Consider the following 15,235-nt stretch of genomic DNA (forward strand, 5'->3'; position numbering starts at 1 on the left):
CGCTGTTGAGACAGGCCTCAATATACCCCACAGCGTGTGGGAAAGTAGTGTCGGTTTCGGCAGTGTAGGTGGTGCGATATAAAACATATCCCCAGTCTGGCAAGTTACCAAGTCTGTTCTGGAGCTCGTCCATACTTGCGGGTGGCTAAGCTCAAGGCGTGTTAGGCCCGATTATTTGTATGTTTATAAGGGGAGAAGAGATAAAAAAGAGAGATAAAAAGGTATGAAGAAAAAAGAAAGTGGCCGTAGATGTTGCCTTCCTTTTGTGTCCCTGTCCTAAAAATTTTCTCAAACGATAGCAAACGGGCGGACTGAATGTAACCTAGGCACGGCTACTAGTTACTAGTACGCGAGGTACTGCCATTATGTATATACTGTTTTGTTGGAGAGGGTGCTCCATGGACATTATATAAGCGGGCAATGCCCATAGTGGGCCTGCCCGTGGACAGGTCCTCTGTTTATGAAGAATTACCAGGAAATGGGCATTGGTTTGATGGTGTGATGACGAAGAAACATCTGAGGCCTTCCTATAGCGCTGCCGTCAACCGCTCCAGGGAAACGGCGAGGTCTCCCGGAGGGTTTACCGAAAAGTTCACGATAACGGTTCCGAGCTCCGGTGACCTGGACCCAAGGCTAGCATCCAGGTCGATCAGCTGCAATCCCCCGACAAGAACGGTAGATTGGAAGTCATTCCGCAGAGTGACACCTGACACTTTCATGATCAAGAAATGCTCACTTGGAGTCAACAGTCTGGCCCTCCAGATCAGCCGCAATCTCTTTCAATACTTTGCTGCAGATTCCCAGATGCAGGAGGGCTACTTAGATGGCACTGATCAAGACTATCCTGGAAATGTCAAAACATTGGTAGTGGACACAGATCTTCCGCCCTCCAAGCTCGGATTATTCCCCATTCACATTTACCATGTTCGTCTGGTTATATCGAGAACTGACCCCATACTGCCAGCCTTGAAGCATGAATATCGATACCGGCGGTGTGCTCCTCCGGCCTTTGGAGGATCAGAGAATGGAGCTAATGGTCTGGGAAGTGGATTTGGCAGGTTTGCACCATGCTGATAGTCTTACCCCGACCTTGACAGGATCGGGGCTGCCAGACTTAGTGGTCGTTAGTGATCGATCTCATTGGAATGGGATTCGCGGGAGTATACGAGGCCGGCCATTTAGACCGATCATGCCAGATCTCACCGGACTCCTACACGGGACGAATCTGATCTTGTAGTGAACTTCTAACCTTGTTCAAAATTTGGCTACGCGCCTTCCTGGTCTGGTGCACTCCCTTGTTGTGGCTTCCACTGATGTTATTGTTGACATGCACCCGCCTTCCTCCTCCTCCTTTCCCTTCTCTTCCCTTGAATATCTCCCACCTCTACAGTCCAATTTGACAATCTCCGTGTCTTTCTTCTCTCGTGTTATGTAAACCGCACCCGGAAGATTTCACTTACGTTTCTGCTCGAAACACCTGCCTTTGTCACTTGTGAAGATGCCAACTGTTGCCGGTCCGCCAAAACATGCTCGCATGGGCAGAGAGGGGAGATTTATCTCAAACGATAGTGGTGATGTAAGTTGTCTCTCCTTTGGACGCGGATTTTCCGTGCGTCTTGCAAGCTGGAAGCTCGAGATGTGCAGGATACTCATGTTGATTCTCACAGGGTCACCTCTATCCCAACAGCCACCACAGACCTTCCCATCATTTTCGGGCACCTCAACATGAAGCTACGCAGAGCTCTTCTAGCTCGGACGCCAACCTCCCGTCAAGCAAGGTCAGTTTTCCCAGATGCCTATCGTGGATACAAACGTTGGTGGTCTCACAACCCTAGAAGCAGAAGCAGGAACATGTGACAGTCGAACATTTGATTGAACCAGCCTCAGAAGTCGAGAATATACAGAGCAAGATGTCTCCCGAGATAATTTTGAAGGTCCACCCAGAATCTGGTCGTCCTTCCCATCCTTCGCGGATTGTATCTACCATCGGCCCATTGCCAACCACCGACCTCCCCAATGGAGATTATCCCTGTGCCCAGGATAACAAGACAACGGAACTTCTTCGACTCAAGCAGGAGCTGCTTGCTGCAAACTCTAAAATTGCATTGCAGGAGCAAGAACTCGCCCATACTCGTGTCATTAAGCACACTCTGGATCAGGCTTTGGGCCCTCCATCCGAGGCAGACTTCGGCGGCCGTGAGATCACTGAGCAGACCATCACACATCTACAGAGTGCCTTCAATGCATCGAATCACATATTCGGTCAGTTTCAGGACGCATGGAACATGCAGGAGGACTCTCAGTCCGACATTTCGGATGCATTGTCCGCTGGAGCCTACAACCGTGCTCGTGGGCTTTGGAATCAACATGATCAACCTTCCTTTGGAATGAATACCATCGAGTCCTCTTTTGAAAAGCCTTACGGTGGTTCCCCTCAGCCATCTCACCCCATATGTCAGGATCCTAGCCGGTTCTGGAGTGGCTCTACAGCGCATCCTGCATTTGCCGCACATGCACCGCTGCAGTCCCATCGGATGCTTTCAGGACCCCATGCCAGTCCGTATGGCTTCTATTCTCGACCTGCAGATGACCAGACTCGACATTTACAAGACCCCAATGCTGATCCTCGTCGTTCGGCCATGCAAGCGAATGGGGTTGGAGCTTTGTTGCCGTCTCAAAATAACCCGTGGAATGGGTTCAACTCAGGGTCTCCCACTGACCCAACTCACAAGTCCCCTTCTTTGCCGATGGCCAGATCTTCGAGTGTTTTCCCTCCAGTTGGGATTTATTCCATCCCCCCGTTTCACACTCGGCCCGTTGCGACGGCCCTCTCTCCCACTGCCACGGAGTTTACGGCCACCAAAACGAATGGAACTTCGTGGACGACTTCCTTGGTAAGTACTATGTTTACTTGCCTTTTGAATACTCATTCATGATTTTAGGCTGGTGGAAGCTCCGTTCAAACCTACATGTCACCCCTTGAACCTCTCAATTATCGGCGTTTGCTCGACAAGAATGTTTCATGTGACTGGAAATACATTGTGGACAAGATAGTTTGCAACAATGATCAACAGGCATCTATTTTCCTACAACAGAAGCTCAAAGTCGGTACGACTGAACAGAAATACGAAATTATCGAAGCAATTGTTAGCCAGGCGTATCCTCTGATGATAAACCGATTCGGCAACTTTCTCGTCCAGCGCTGTTTTGAGCATGGAGGCCCTGACCAAGTCGTTGCTATTGCGAATGCAATTAGAGGCCATACCCTCAGTCTGAGTATGGATCCTTTTGGATGTCATGTTATCCAAAAAGCTTTTGACTGCGTGCCTGAGGAACATAAAGCTGTCATGGTCCACGAGCTTCTTTGCAGAATTCCGGAGACAGTGATTCACCGATATGCATGCCATGTTTGGCAGAAACTGTTTGAGCTTCGATGGAGCGGCGAGCCACCCAAGGTCATGGCTAAGGTGAACGAGGCGTTGCGCGGAATGTGGCATGAGGTCGCCCAAGGCGAGACCGGAAGCCTGGTTGTTCAAAACATCTTTGAAAATTGCGTGGAAGAAGAAAAGGTGAGAGAAATCAAGATTTTCCACCCCTATACTGCACTTCAATTCTCTTTCCTGACCAGAGGTCTGGATTTGACCTCGAAGGAGTGCTGACAACCAGAAGCGGCCCGCCATTGAAGAAGTTCTGGGGAGGGTGGACGTCCTTGCACATGGCCAATTCGGTAACTGGTGCATTCAGCATATTTGTGAGCATGGCGCCCCTCACGATAAAGGCCGCGCGGTCGAGCATGTTCTCCATTTTGCCGTGGACTACAGTATGGATCAATTTGCATCTAAGATCGTCGAAAAATGCTTGAAAATCGGAGGCTCGGAGTTCCTGGATCGCTATCTATCTCGAGTTTGTACTGGTCGCGCTGATCGACCTCGAATGCCACTGATTGACAGTATGTTAAACACAGGGCTCTTTTCTGTCAAACAGCATGCTGATCGAGAAATAGTCGCAGGAGATCAATATGGGAATTATCTGATTCAATGGATTTTGATGAACGCCGCTGCTCACCAGCGTGAGGTCGTGGCCAGTCATATTCGGTACCAGGCACCTACACTGTCTTTCGGATGGAATACCTTGGCTAATGTTTATGTGCATAGGAAACATATGGTTTCTCTTCGTGGGTCTAAATTTGGCTCCCGCGTCGCAATGCTCTGTTGCAACCCGTCCCATGCCACGCGCCCTGGACCAGGAACCGGCATGTTAGTTGGTCGTTTCAATCATTTCAATGAGGAAAGATTCCCATCAAGCGGACAGAACGGCGGTCGCGTCAACCGAGGAAATCAATGGGGCCCTGCTTACTCGCCGTTCCGTTGAATCTACCGGGGCGTCCATGTCGATTTTGCGAGTTTGCATCAACCCAGATGTTCGAAACAAGACGGAGAAAAAAGAAGAAGAAAACCAAAAAAAGCCACACCACAAATTATCATCTGTATTGATTATCCTCACCTTCACCTGTCGGTACCTGAACCTCTGTCGGCCCACCAACAGCCAGCTTTTCTTAATATCTGCAGATGCAATCTCACAGGCTATTTTTGCCTGCCGATCTATCTTTGGCTTGCTCCTCTTCCACCTTCGGGCATCCCGGGTTCCTTGTGTCTTCCAATGACGAGCATGGTCCGAAGAACAAACCGGGACCTCATTCTGGTTGCGATGGTAGCTCTTTTTTGACTCAAGTACGGAGCAATTATTCAGTGATGATCATTCCGGAGCTTTGGATCTCACGATGACCTACATGCCATGCGTCTCCGCAATATCTACCGCTGGCTTTGCCCTCGCACCTGTTTGCTCTGTCCTCTGACGGCTGTTATTCATCACTATAATACTACTCGGTCATCGGCATTGTCCGTGACCCCTTTATGTCAATTACAACAGGTTAATATTCTTATTGAGCCAGAACCTGCATGATCTTTTCCCCCGAATGTCAGTCCCCGTAAACCATTTTGTTCAGGCTTTTCTTCCTGGAAGAGACATCGTTCAGGCAGCCTGGTTGGTAGTTTCACCGGGTGAAAGCTCTGCGTCATCCCGCTCCCATGGCTTCCGTCGCCGAGGCTTCTCACTCGCGGTGTCGTGTCCGGTCAAAACCGTGTCGGGTATCTGTTCAATCCCCGGGATGGGCTGCCCGGTCGTGATGAGCTCCACGATGTGAGCGAACGAGGACGGGTAAGCGGGCTCCGGGAGTATTGGTGGTTCAATTCCGCTGACATTTGCTTCTGATGACGATTCTGATTCGTCTGGCTTTAGCGACGAGACTGCCGTAGCTTTCGGCTCCCCTGCGGATCGTGATAGGGACCAGGATTTATAGGCGGCGAAATCAATTGGCGGGTTGAGATTTTCTTTCCTACGCATCAACATTAGCAAAAAGTGCAGCAAAAGTGCAGGGCACAGTACCGCGAGAAGAAAAAGCACTTGGCTTGTAACACGAGATCATCCTCGCGATTCATCTCCTCCTGAGTGGCGGGGGTGCCAGGATGGCCGAGGATAATAGCGAGGCCATTTGCAAACTCAGGATCCGTATGGAACGAGTATGACTGCAGCTTCTCAAATGAGTTTGAGGCCTGAAAGGTCTGAGAGGGTTGTGCCATTGTTGGTTTACGGGATTGCGAGAGGAGTCCCGCCAGCGCCGCCAGCGATGCGGCGGAGAACGTGGGGCGAAGAAGCTAAGTAAGTAACCGAGGCCCCCAGAGCGATCAGCGCTACCACGGTAGAGTCCGTCATGAAACTCTCTTACTCCCAAATACTCTGAATATTCTGACGTTGTAAATATTTTGGATACTTTGGATATAATGCACATTAATACCCCGAGCCCTGGGGTCCTTCTCAACCGTTCTTGTTTTGAGACCCTGACCGACGCCGACCCATGCAATCATGAAAGAAGAGAAAGAAAAAAAGGTATTTGTGCCCTACACGGTTGTATCCATTCCGTCAGGCTTGCCTGATTCGTTGTGGATTGCCCGAGCGCTATTACTCTGGCAACCGGGACAGTTGTGAACGACCTCGTGCGCAAACAGATCACAATCAATGCAGAAGTGGTTATGGCACGCCGTGCATTCATAGCGACTGCTTACACTCATTCCCTTGGCATGATTCTCGGTGGCCTGCCATTGATCCTCGGAAGGCACTGCCGGGAAAGGAAGCCCGCAAGCAAAACAAGCGGAGCTTCGTGAGGCTTGACGCCACGGTACCTCGACCCAGTTCATCAAAGGGAACAGGTGATGATACGAGCGCGCAAGATGCGTCGATAGGATAAGGGTGAGGCCGCAGGAAGGGCACTCCGCGGGCAGGCTACACACTTTGCTGCCGCATCGCGAGCACAAATACCCTCCTCGGGACGGTTTTGAGTGACATGCGCAAAGTGATGGGCGGACCTCCACGGTACGCGAGGGAAACCCCATCATCAACAATGAGCTTGCGGATTGTTTCTGCGAATACGAGGCCGGGGGTGTAGTCACGTCCATCATCAATTCTCGGAAATGTTGCTCGTTCAGTGCAACTCCATATGCGGTTTCATCGCCTCCATTCGTTCTGGTGCACAGTTCGCGACAGATAGCCACTTGGGCGGCGAGGCCGACGATCCGGACACGTACCTTATCGCCAATCAAAGTATTGATCGTCTGATGTATATCTCCGGGATCGGAAGAAAGGAGGGACCCGAAGATGATCAGAACTTCTCTGGTACCATGACTGGGGGTATGGCTGTGGTTGCAGGTTAGTATCACAAAAGGAAGACTACACCGTCGGGACCATGCATAGGAGGAACGTACTAGAGGGCCCCTCGGGCCATTTCAAGACCATTCTGGAGACTGGGAAGGCCCTTCGGGTCCTGGATCTTGAGTGACTGGATGGCCGCAAGATGTTCTGTCGGATTGCCGCTCATGTCGCTTACTCGAAGTGCCAGACCGTCCCGTAGGCCCAGGACCCCGAGTTGAGAGATGGGGTTCTGCTCAAAGAATTCTCGCACGAACTCCTGAGCGTATCGAAGAGTCAAGAGGTATCGCGTGGGCCGCAGGTCTTTCTCGGACATGGACTGTGAAAGATCGAGGATCAGGATGACATGTCGTATGATACCGCGCTGTAGAGGAGTCGTATCTTTCAACAACCTGCCTCGCGATATGGTTAGTGACTGAACGGCACGAATCCGGTCGGTATACTAACCTCTTTCGCTTCCCGGCTTCAAGTAGTCCTTCGACCGTGGAGCTGATCGTTCCATCGGCACCCTCCACTAGCGTCTCCCAGGTCCGGGAGAGCTCCCACTCTGCGCCGCCGCGCTGCTTTCGCTTTCCGGAGCGAGTTCGGTCATTCCGGGCGACCGGGAAATCGTCCTCGTCCTCGGTCACGTCTCCCACGTATTCCTCATCCGAGTCAGCCATGGTGTTGTAGGAGGCCAAGATGGAGTTCTAGGTCGAATGAGAAAACGGTGCGGGTCCAAATCGATGGTTGCTCGGCAGCAGGGCCCAAGCTCCGACGGAGCTCCGCGTGTAAACTTCCTGTTGCTTCGTCGCTTTCACAATCGCCCCAGAGGACCAGCTCGCCAGAACCAACGGGAAGGTCTGCCGGTAAGCCGTCGATAGCCGTGGTGCCAAAACCCAGATGTGGGGAAGAAGATCCATTGCAACGACGAGACGCGCCGTAAATGTCCAAACCCGTCACTCCGTCGCTCTCCGCCCCTCCCCCTCCTTCTGTCCCTCCTCCTCCTCCTTCTTCTCTTCATTCCCTTCATCCTCTCGACCGCGCCCGCGATTTCCAATCCCTGCGCCTCGATTACATTTTGCTTTTGCTCCCGTTCGACACTGTTCCGCTGAAGCTCGCATGATGGCGTCAACCGACAGAGATACTCTGCCTGACGTGTGAGTGATGCTTCACCGGAGAGTGGCCCCCTGCTTGTCGGAGGCTCCTGTCTAGCTTTTTGGGGAGTGTGAGCTGACATCCAAGCAACAGGGCCAAACCCATCAACTACCATGTCTCCCTCTTTGATTTACAGCTCGGTAGCTCCTGGGAATACAAGGGCGTGGTGAAGATCGACGCCAAGGTCACCCGTCCCACCAAAGAAATTGTTATGAACTCGAAAGAGATAAATGTCCAGTCTGCCGAAGTACTGGCCAAGGATGGTTTGTTACCGAACGAGCATGCCATATGCAAGATTACGATTGACTAACGGTGCTGCTTTACGACTCCAGGCACTCGACTCGCAAAGGCCAGCGAAATAACCTATGACAAGGAGTCAGAGCGCGTTTCTTTGAAGTTCACTCATGAAATCTCGTCGGAGAATATTGTGCTTTTGGTCGACTTCATCGGAACCATGAACAACGTTATGGCAGGTTTCTACCGGTCCAAGTATAAGCCCGTGGGGGAGCCGGCCGCCGACACACCGAAGGAAGGCGACTTCCACTACATGTTGAGTACTCAATTCGAGTCTTGCGACGCACGCAGGGCCTTCCCTTGCTTCGACGAGCCCAATCTGAAAGCCACGTTCGATTTCGAGATCGAGATCCCCAAAGGCCAGACGGCGCTCAGCAACATGCCCGTTAAATCCGAAAGGGCTGGAAGCCACGCCGGATTGAAATTCGTTACCTTTGAAAAGACGCCCGTGATGAGCACCTACGTTAGTATGAATCAAGCTGATTTGTGAGGGCCGCACTAACAAGATGTGTTACTGTGCAGCTTCTGGCCTGGGCTGTGGGTGACTTCGGGTACGTTGAAGCCATGACCCAGCGTAAGTACCAAGGAAGGAGTATTCCGGTCCGTGTCTACACGACGCGAGGTCTGGAGGACCAGGCTCGCTTCGCACTGGAGTGTGCCCATCGGACGGTTGATTACTTCTCCGAGATTTTTGAGATCGAGTATCCGCTGCCCAAGGCAGACCTCTTGGCCGTGCATGAGTTTGTAAGAGACAAGCCCTTCTTGGATTTGGACCGTTCGGTTATGCTCATCCTTTCTTTCTGCTTAGGCTATGGGGGCTATGGAGAATTGGGGCCTGGTGACTTACCGGACGACAGCTGTTCTCTTTGATGAAGGAAAGTCGGACAATCGGTATAAGAACCGAATTGCCTATGTGGTAGCTCACGGTAAGATTCCTCCGTTCCATTTTCGACCTCTAGTCTCTCAATCTGACGCATCTCGTATTAAAGAGCTGGCTCATCAGTGGTTTGGTAACCTCGTGACCATGGACTGGTGGAACGAACTTTGGCTGAACGAAGGTTTTGCAACCTGGGTCGGTTGGCTGGCTGTCGATCATTTCTATCCGGGTGAGTTACCTACTCTGGTAACCCTGGCTCTTGCAGGTCCTAACAATTGTGTACAGATTGGAATGTCTGGTCTCAGTTTGTCGTACGCAACTCTCGAGGTAAAAAATCTTTCATCAAGATCACCATTGACATTGTCACAGGCTGAGGGTGTGCAACAAGCATTCCATCTCGACTCGCTGCGGGCATCCCACCCCATTGAAGTGCCCGTCCGGAATGCTCTCGAGGTGGACCAGATCTTCGACCATATCAGCTATCTGAAAGGAAGCTCGGTCATTCGCATGCTGAGTGTCCACCTTGGGCAAGAGACTTTCCTTCGAGGAGTCGCTGACTACCTCAAGTCGCATGCATACGGTTAGAATCGCTTTGAATTTGCAACCAACCAACATTGCTGATGGTTACTTTCGCCCAGGCAACGCAACTACCAATGACCTGTGGTCCGCTTTGAGTAAGTCGTCTGGCCAGGACGTGCACGGCTTCATGGTGAGTTCAGAATAATTTAGTCTCCTTCAACCGCATCATTTTCTGACCTTGATTTCTCAAGGATCCTTGGATTCGCAAGATTGGGTTCCCGGTTGTTACCGTGGCAGAGGAACCTGGTCAAGTCAGTGTTCGCCAAAACCGATTCTTGTCTACGGGAGACGCAAAGCCCGACGAGGACGAGACTACCTGGTGGATCCCTCTTGGTATCAAATCAGGCCAAAAGCTGGCTACTGTAGATACTCGTGCTCTCACTGAAAAATCTGATACCGTGAGCGGTATTGGCGAGGATGGCTTCTACAAGATCAATAAGGATTTGTCTGGCTTTTATCGGACGAACTATCCACCTGCACGTCTGGTCAAGTTGGGCCAGTCCCTTGACCTTCTGAGCACGGAGGACAAGATCGGCTTGGTGGGAGACGCAGCTGCTCTTGCGGTTTCTGGTGAAGGCACCACGCCGGCCTTGTTGGCTCTTTTGGAAGGATTCAAGGGCGAGCAAAACTACCTGTGAGTATTCCTGATCTGGCCACTCTCGCCATTCATCCATCAGCTCTAACATTCGTTTTCACAGTGTCTGGTCCCAGTTGTCGTCATCGCTGGCCAGCCTCCGGTCCGTTTTCTCCCAGAACGAGCAGGCTGCTGAGGGGCTGAAGAAGTTCACCCGGAATCTGGTAGCTCCGGCTGCAGAGCAGATTGGCTGGGAGTTCCAGCCCAACGAGGACTATCTTACTGTTCAGCTTCGCAAGCTTCTGATTGCGATGGCAGGAAATGCTGGTCATGAAAGGTGAGTTCTACTTTCTATGACGATTGACGACCACTGCTGACGAACGTTTTAGCATCGTCACGGAAGCCAAACGCCGCTTCGACCTCTGGGCTACTGGGCAAGACAAGAGTGCCGTGCATACCAACCTTCGTTCGGCGATCTTCAGCTTGAATGTGTCGGAGGGTGGTCAAAAGGAATACCAGGCTGTCAAGGAGGAATACCTCCGAACAGACTCGGTGGACGGTAAGGAGATCTGCCTGGCTGCCATGGGTCGCACCAAGGACCCAGTTCTGGTACAGGACTACTTGGACTTTGTCTTTTCGGACAATGTGGCCATTCAGGATACCCACAGCGGCGCGGTGTCCTTGGCTGCCAACTCCAAGGCGCGGCACCTTTTGTGGGAGTACATGAAGACGAACTGGGCCTCGGTGGAAGGCCATCTCTCGTCCAACAACGTGGTATTCGAACGGTTCGTCCGCATGGGCCTGTCCAAGTTTGCTGACCACAAGATTGGCGAGGACATCGCAAGCTTCTTCAAAAGTAAGAATACAGGGGCCTATGCTCGAGCTCTGGTCATCGTGTCCGACAACATCCGAACCAACGCATCTTACAAGGATCGCGACGAGGCTTTGGTTTTGGAATGGCTGCAGGCTCATGGCTATGCGTGAGCGGCTAACAAGGGGGGGGGGGGGGGGGGGTTTCTTTTTAAAAAAGGTCTGAAAAAAAGAAGAAAATGAGCCAGAGAGGATCATCTCGTCCGGGCAGAGTACGAGACTGATGACTAGGTCCGTAGGTATAGTAGATCAGCTGCCACGGGGGAATGAGACTCTCATGGGATATTATCGAAAAGAATACCATCACGTTTCAGAACCATTTTAGTAGAGTATGGATCAACGTCAGCGTCAGAATTAAGAAGAAACATGAAATCCAAACACAAAATCCAAACCACGCCAAAATAAATTGAAGCCAAAGGCGGTGGCGGAGAGAGTGAAACAAGGCTGCGCATCAGGTGCTTCTGCCCTCCTGCACCTCCTATCATTTCAGGCGTTCATCACAGTCCCCTCCACCGACAACTCCGTCTTCGCTCTTCCATCGCCGCTTTCTCTTCGCTATATTCTCGTTCTCACCGCTGATCTCGCTGCCCTTTTCGCTCCTCCATCATGAATCCAGAGTGGTAAGTCTTAGCCTTCCTAACGCTAAACCCTCTCGTCTCCGTTCTCTCGTTCTCTCTTTCTCTCGTTCTCTCGTCTCCCTCTCCGCTTTTTAGGCTCTCAGAGCTTTCCCTCGGAGCTTGTCTTTTTACTTGGAAACCCCGACTGACGCGGTTCTCATTCCTAGAGTATCCCTGGTTCCGCTGGTCCTCTGTCGTGGCCACTTCGTGTCGCCGATCTGTCTTACCTAACCTAAATAGATACGATTACCTCTTCAAGCTCCTCCTCATCGGAGACTCCGGTGTTGGAAAGTCTTGCCTGTTGCTCCGTTTTGCCGATGACACCTACACGGAAAGCTACATTTCGACTATCGGTGTTGACTTCGTACGTTGACATCGAATCCGCGGGGCTATGAGCCGGAATGTTATGCTGACGCACATGCCGCAGAAAATCCGCACTATCGAACTCGACGGCAAGACCGTGAAACTTCAGATTGTACGTTTGCTCACGAAGATGTGGCGGTGATGGAAACTTGGCTAATGCCCGGATTACAGTGGGACACTGCTGGCCAGGAACGATTCCGCACCATCACATCGTCCTACTACCGTGGTGCCCACGGCATCTGCGTGGTGTACGATGTCACCGACATGGACTCCTTCAACAACGTCAAGCAGTGGCTTCAGGAGATTGACCGATATGCCACCGAGGGCGTCAACAAGCTGCTCGTCGGCAACAAGAGCGATATGGAGGACAAGAAGGTGGTCGAGTACACCGTGGCGAAGGTAGGCACCGAACTTTCTTGACAACCGCTTGCTTCCGCTGCGGGATCATTTGTCTATGGAATCTTTGAATTTTGGGTTGCTAATGCGTCGTGAAATCCTGTAGGAGTTCGCCGATAGCCTGGGAATCCCCTTCCTCGAGACCTCGGCCAAGAACGCGTCCAACGTCGAGCAGGCTTTCCTGACAATGGCACGACAGATCAAGGAGCGCATGGGAACGGCCACCGTCAACAACAAGCCTACCGTGCAGGTTGGGCAGGGTCAGGGCGTCCAGTCCGGCTCCGCGGGCGGCTGCTGCTAGACGACTTCGACCCAGAACGATGCTTCCATTTGGCGCAATGTTACATCATAAGGGTTCTCTAGGCGCGGCATCTCATCGTCCAGGCTTGTCATGCCCTTTAGTCGGCAGAGCCCAGACGGCCGAGGACTCGACGGGGTTTCCCATTCGTTTCGCGAGTGCCACCCGGAGCCCTTTTTCTTCTCTCTTCCCTGTGCTTTAGACGGCCCTGCCTTGTGTCGTTCCCCGTTTTGCTTCGTAATTATCGCCGGTGTTTTCTCTCTCTTTTTGTTATCCTGGTCGCATATTTCTAGGACCTTTCATTCTCTCTTGGTTTTTTTTTTCTTGTAGGTTGGATTCATCTCGTTTCTGAATGAATTAATGGCGAGAACTTGTAATTTCTTTTTTATTCTGTAGGAGATGAATTCTCCTGTGTCATCACAATCCTACGTAAAAGCTCGGGGAGAGGAACATCCCTATCGTCTGTAGAAAATATATTGGTGCACTACCCTGACCGTGGAAATTACACGGGGAACATGAAGCCCCTGTGAAGCAAGGCCCGTGTTGAATCCAGGAACGAGTGAATCACATGCAAGAATCAACTGATCTTCGAAGAATTGAGATCAAGCCCTCAAGTCAAACCCGACCGCGTCCAGTGGACCCGGGAGGGAAAAACGATCGATGCTCATATGTCGTGTCGCCCGAGTAAGTCGGAATGTTCCCCAGTGGAGATGCGCCGGAGCCGAGGCACGAAGCAACTCGGCAAAACGTCATGAACCTCTCTTTCCCCCCCCAATGGCTCATGCCCCATACCCAGCCGATTCATTATCGCGCCCTGTCTCCTGAACCTTTTTCTTCAACCTCATCCGCTCCTTTCGGTTTCCTGATCTTATTTTCTTGATCCCCAACCGCCGCCCAAGCTCCTGTAACCTTCCCCGCCTTCATCATGTCTCAACGTGAGCAGCAGAAACCAGCGGCCTCCACGGCCGTTCAACAGAGTGACAACATCGCGCACGCGCTGGCGGGTGCCGGAGGTGGAATCCTGTCGATGGTTTTGACGTACTCCTCCCCACGTTCTTCCCCGTGGGCCAACAATGCTAAGATCCACTTCACAGATACCCTCTGATCACTCTATCGACGAGAGCCCAGGTCGAGTCCAAGAGGGCCCACTCTACCACCCTGGACGCAGTCCGTCGTATTGTCCAGCGAGAGGGCATCTCTGGACTCTATTCGGGTTTGGAATCGGCCCTGTTCGGCATCAGCGTCACCAACTTCGTGTATTATTACTGGTATGAGTGGACCCGGTCAACTTTTGAGAAGGCGGCCACTCAGGCTGGCCGGGCCTCAAAGAAGCTCACGACGGTCGAGTCCATGATTGCAGGTGCGATTGCTGGCAGTGCGACGGTGCTGATCACCAACCCCATCTGGGTCATCAACACTCGCATGACGGCTCGCCGGTCCGAGTCGGAGGAACAGACCCTGCCCGGGGCCACCAAGAAGGCCAAGGCATCCACCCTCAGCACTCTGATGGATTTGCTGCGACAGGAGGGCCCCAAAGGTTTGTTCGCCGGTGTTCTCCCGGCGCTGATCCTGGTGATCAACCCAATCCTACAGTATACCATCTTTGAGCAGCTGAAAAACGTTGTCGAGCGCCGCCGCCGGATGACGCCCAAGGATGCCTTCTACCTGGGTGCTCTCGGGAAAATTTTGGCCACCAGCATCACCTATCCCTACATTACTATCAAGAGCCGGATGCACGTGGCTAGCAAAGGTGGTCCCAAGGAGAGCCTGAATGGCAGCCTCAAGAGAATCATTCGGGAAGAGGGATGGACGGGACTGTACAAGGGTAAGTTGCCTCTTGGAGATGTGGCAAGATAGCATAGCGCACAGGCTTACTTTGTTCAGGAATTGGGCCGAAGGTGACCCAGAGTGCCATTACTGCCGCATTCCTCTTTGCCTTCAAGGATGTGCTGTATGATATGATGATCTCAATGCGCAAGAAGAACACTATCCGCAAGTGAAAGTAGCTTGCGTCGTTCGTTCGAGATTATCTCTGTTGTGCACGGGCACTTCCCCTCTAAATGGTGCAACTTTTCAGGGAGCCGCAACCACAGAGGACACCGGCTTCTCGCTGATCACCGTCGTGACAATAGACAGTTGATTGTTTTTTTGGGCACATTTGGGTGCTATTTGACACTGTCTATTGGAGATCTGAGCCGAAACTGTACATATACCATACTCTTTTTTTTAATAGGAATTGTTAAATTACATTGAGCTTACTTGAATTACACTCGATGGGAAGTACACCGAATGGACCCGCTGCTGGATGGGCTCACGATATAGAAACACGATGCCAAATAGCCCGATTGTAGGATTGTAGGCCCCATGGCATGGATACAGACTATCGAAACACTCAGGTGCTCCACCTTGATCCCGGATTTTTCAAACAAACTTGAATTGTGCCTGGGTCTCCATTAACGCGGCGGTCG

The 15,235-nt window shown here is 51.8% G+C and overlaps 7 protein-coding genes across 7 annotated transcripts; 4 read left to right on the forward strand and 3 right to left on the reverse strand.

Annotated features, from left to right (window-relative positions):
- Positions 1 to 527: 527 nt before the first annotated feature.
- Positions 528 to 719, reverse strand: N7498_010181 (uncharacterized protein; the record flags this gene model as incomplete). The annotated part of the gene is made up of 1 exon (XM_058457237.1): positions 528 to 719. The coding sequence occupies one exon, from the start codon at positions 717 to 719 to the stop codon at positions 528 to 530; it is 192 nt and encodes a 63-aa protein (XP_058304136.1).
- Positions 720 to 1,498: 779 nt separating this feature from the next.
- Positions 1,499 to 4,371, forward strand: N7498_010182 (Pumilio-family RNA binding repeat-containing protein; the record flags this gene model as incomplete). Its single annotated transcript, XM_058457238.1, has 6 exons — positions 1,499 to 1,609; positions 1,668 to 1,778; positions 1,836 to 2,894; positions 2,943 to 3,569; positions 3,670 to 3,949; positions 4,004 to 4,371. The coding sequence occupies 6 exons, from the start codon at positions 1,499 to 1,501 to the stop codon at positions 4,369 to 4,371; spliced, it is 2,556 nt and encodes an 851-aa protein (XP_058304137.1).
- A 660-nt stretch (positions 4,372 to 5,031) lies between these two features.
- Positions 5,032 to 5,639, reverse strand: N7498_010183 (DUF5572 domain-containing protein; the record flags this gene model as incomplete). Its single annotated transcript, XM_058457239.1, has 2 exons — positions 5,032 to 5,395; positions 5,446 to 5,639. 2 exons carry the CDS (start codon positions 5,637 to 5,639, stop codon positions 5,032 to 5,034), a joined length of 558 nt encoding a protein of 185 aa, XP_058304138.1.
- Positions 5,640 to 6,561: 922 nt separating this feature from the next.
- Positions 6,562 to 7,424, reverse strand: N7498_010184 (TFIIH/NER complex subunit SSL1; the record flags this gene model as incomplete). The annotated part of the gene is made up of 4 exons (XM_058457240.1): positions 6,562 to 6,579; positions 6,642 to 6,750; positions 6,819 to 7,154; positions 7,210 to 7,424. The coding sequence occupies 4 exons, from the start codon at positions 7,422 to 7,424 to the stop codon at positions 6,562 to 6,564; spliced, it is 678 nt and encodes a 225-aa protein (XP_058304139.1).
- A 442-nt stretch (positions 7,425 to 7,866) lies between these two features.
- N7498_010185 (M1 family metallopeptidase) lies at positions 7,867 to 11,207 on the forward strand (the record flags this gene model as incomplete). The annotated part of the gene is made up of 12 exons (XM_058457241.1): positions 7,867 to 7,901; positions 7,993 to 8,162; positions 8,232 to 8,656; positions 8,716 to 8,937; positions 9,002 to 9,119; positions 9,183 to 9,299; positions 9,356 to 9,381; positions 9,440 to 9,650; positions 9,709 to 9,779; positions 9,841 to 10,283; positions 10,348 to 10,560; positions 10,613 to 11,207. The coding sequence occupies 12 exons, from the start codon at positions 7,867 to 7,869 to the stop codon at positions 11,205 to 11,207; spliced, it is 2,646 nt and encodes an 881-aa protein (XP_058304140.1).
- Positions 11,208 to 11,699: 492 nt separating this feature from the next.
- Positions 11,700 to 12,770, forward strand: N7498_010186 (Rab family GTPase YPT1; the record flags this gene model as incomplete). The annotated part of the gene is made up of 5 exons (XM_058457242.1): positions 11,700 to 11,710; positions 11,951 to 12,074; positions 12,138 to 12,185; positions 12,245 to 12,472; positions 12,576 to 12,770. The coding sequence occupies 5 exons, from the start codon at positions 11,700 to 11,702 to the stop codon at positions 12,768 to 12,770; spliced, it is 606 nt and encodes a 201-aa protein (XP_058304141.1).
- Positions 12,771 to 13,692: 922 nt separating this feature from the next.
- Positions 13,693 to 14,767, forward strand: pmp47 (putative peroxisomal membrane protein Pmp47; the record flags this gene model as incomplete). The annotated part of the gene is made up of 3 exons (XM_058457243.1): positions 13,693 to 13,805; positions 13,862 to 14,592; positions 14,652 to 14,767. The coding sequence occupies 3 exons, from the start codon at positions 13,693 to 13,695 to the stop codon at positions 14,765 to 14,767; spliced, it is 960 nt and encodes a 319-aa protein (XP_058304142.1).
- Between the last annotated feature and the right edge of the window lie 468 nt (positions 14,768 to 15,235).

This window comes from Penicillium cinerascens, assembly GCF_028974065.1.
Source record: "Penicillium cinerascens strain IBT 15544 chromosome Unknown scaffold_4_segment0_segment1, whole genome shotgun sequence".
NCBI classification, from domain to species: domain Eukaryota; kingdom Fungi; phylum Ascomycota; class Eurotiomycetes; order Eurotiales; family Aspergillaceae; genus Penicillium; species Penicillium cinerascens.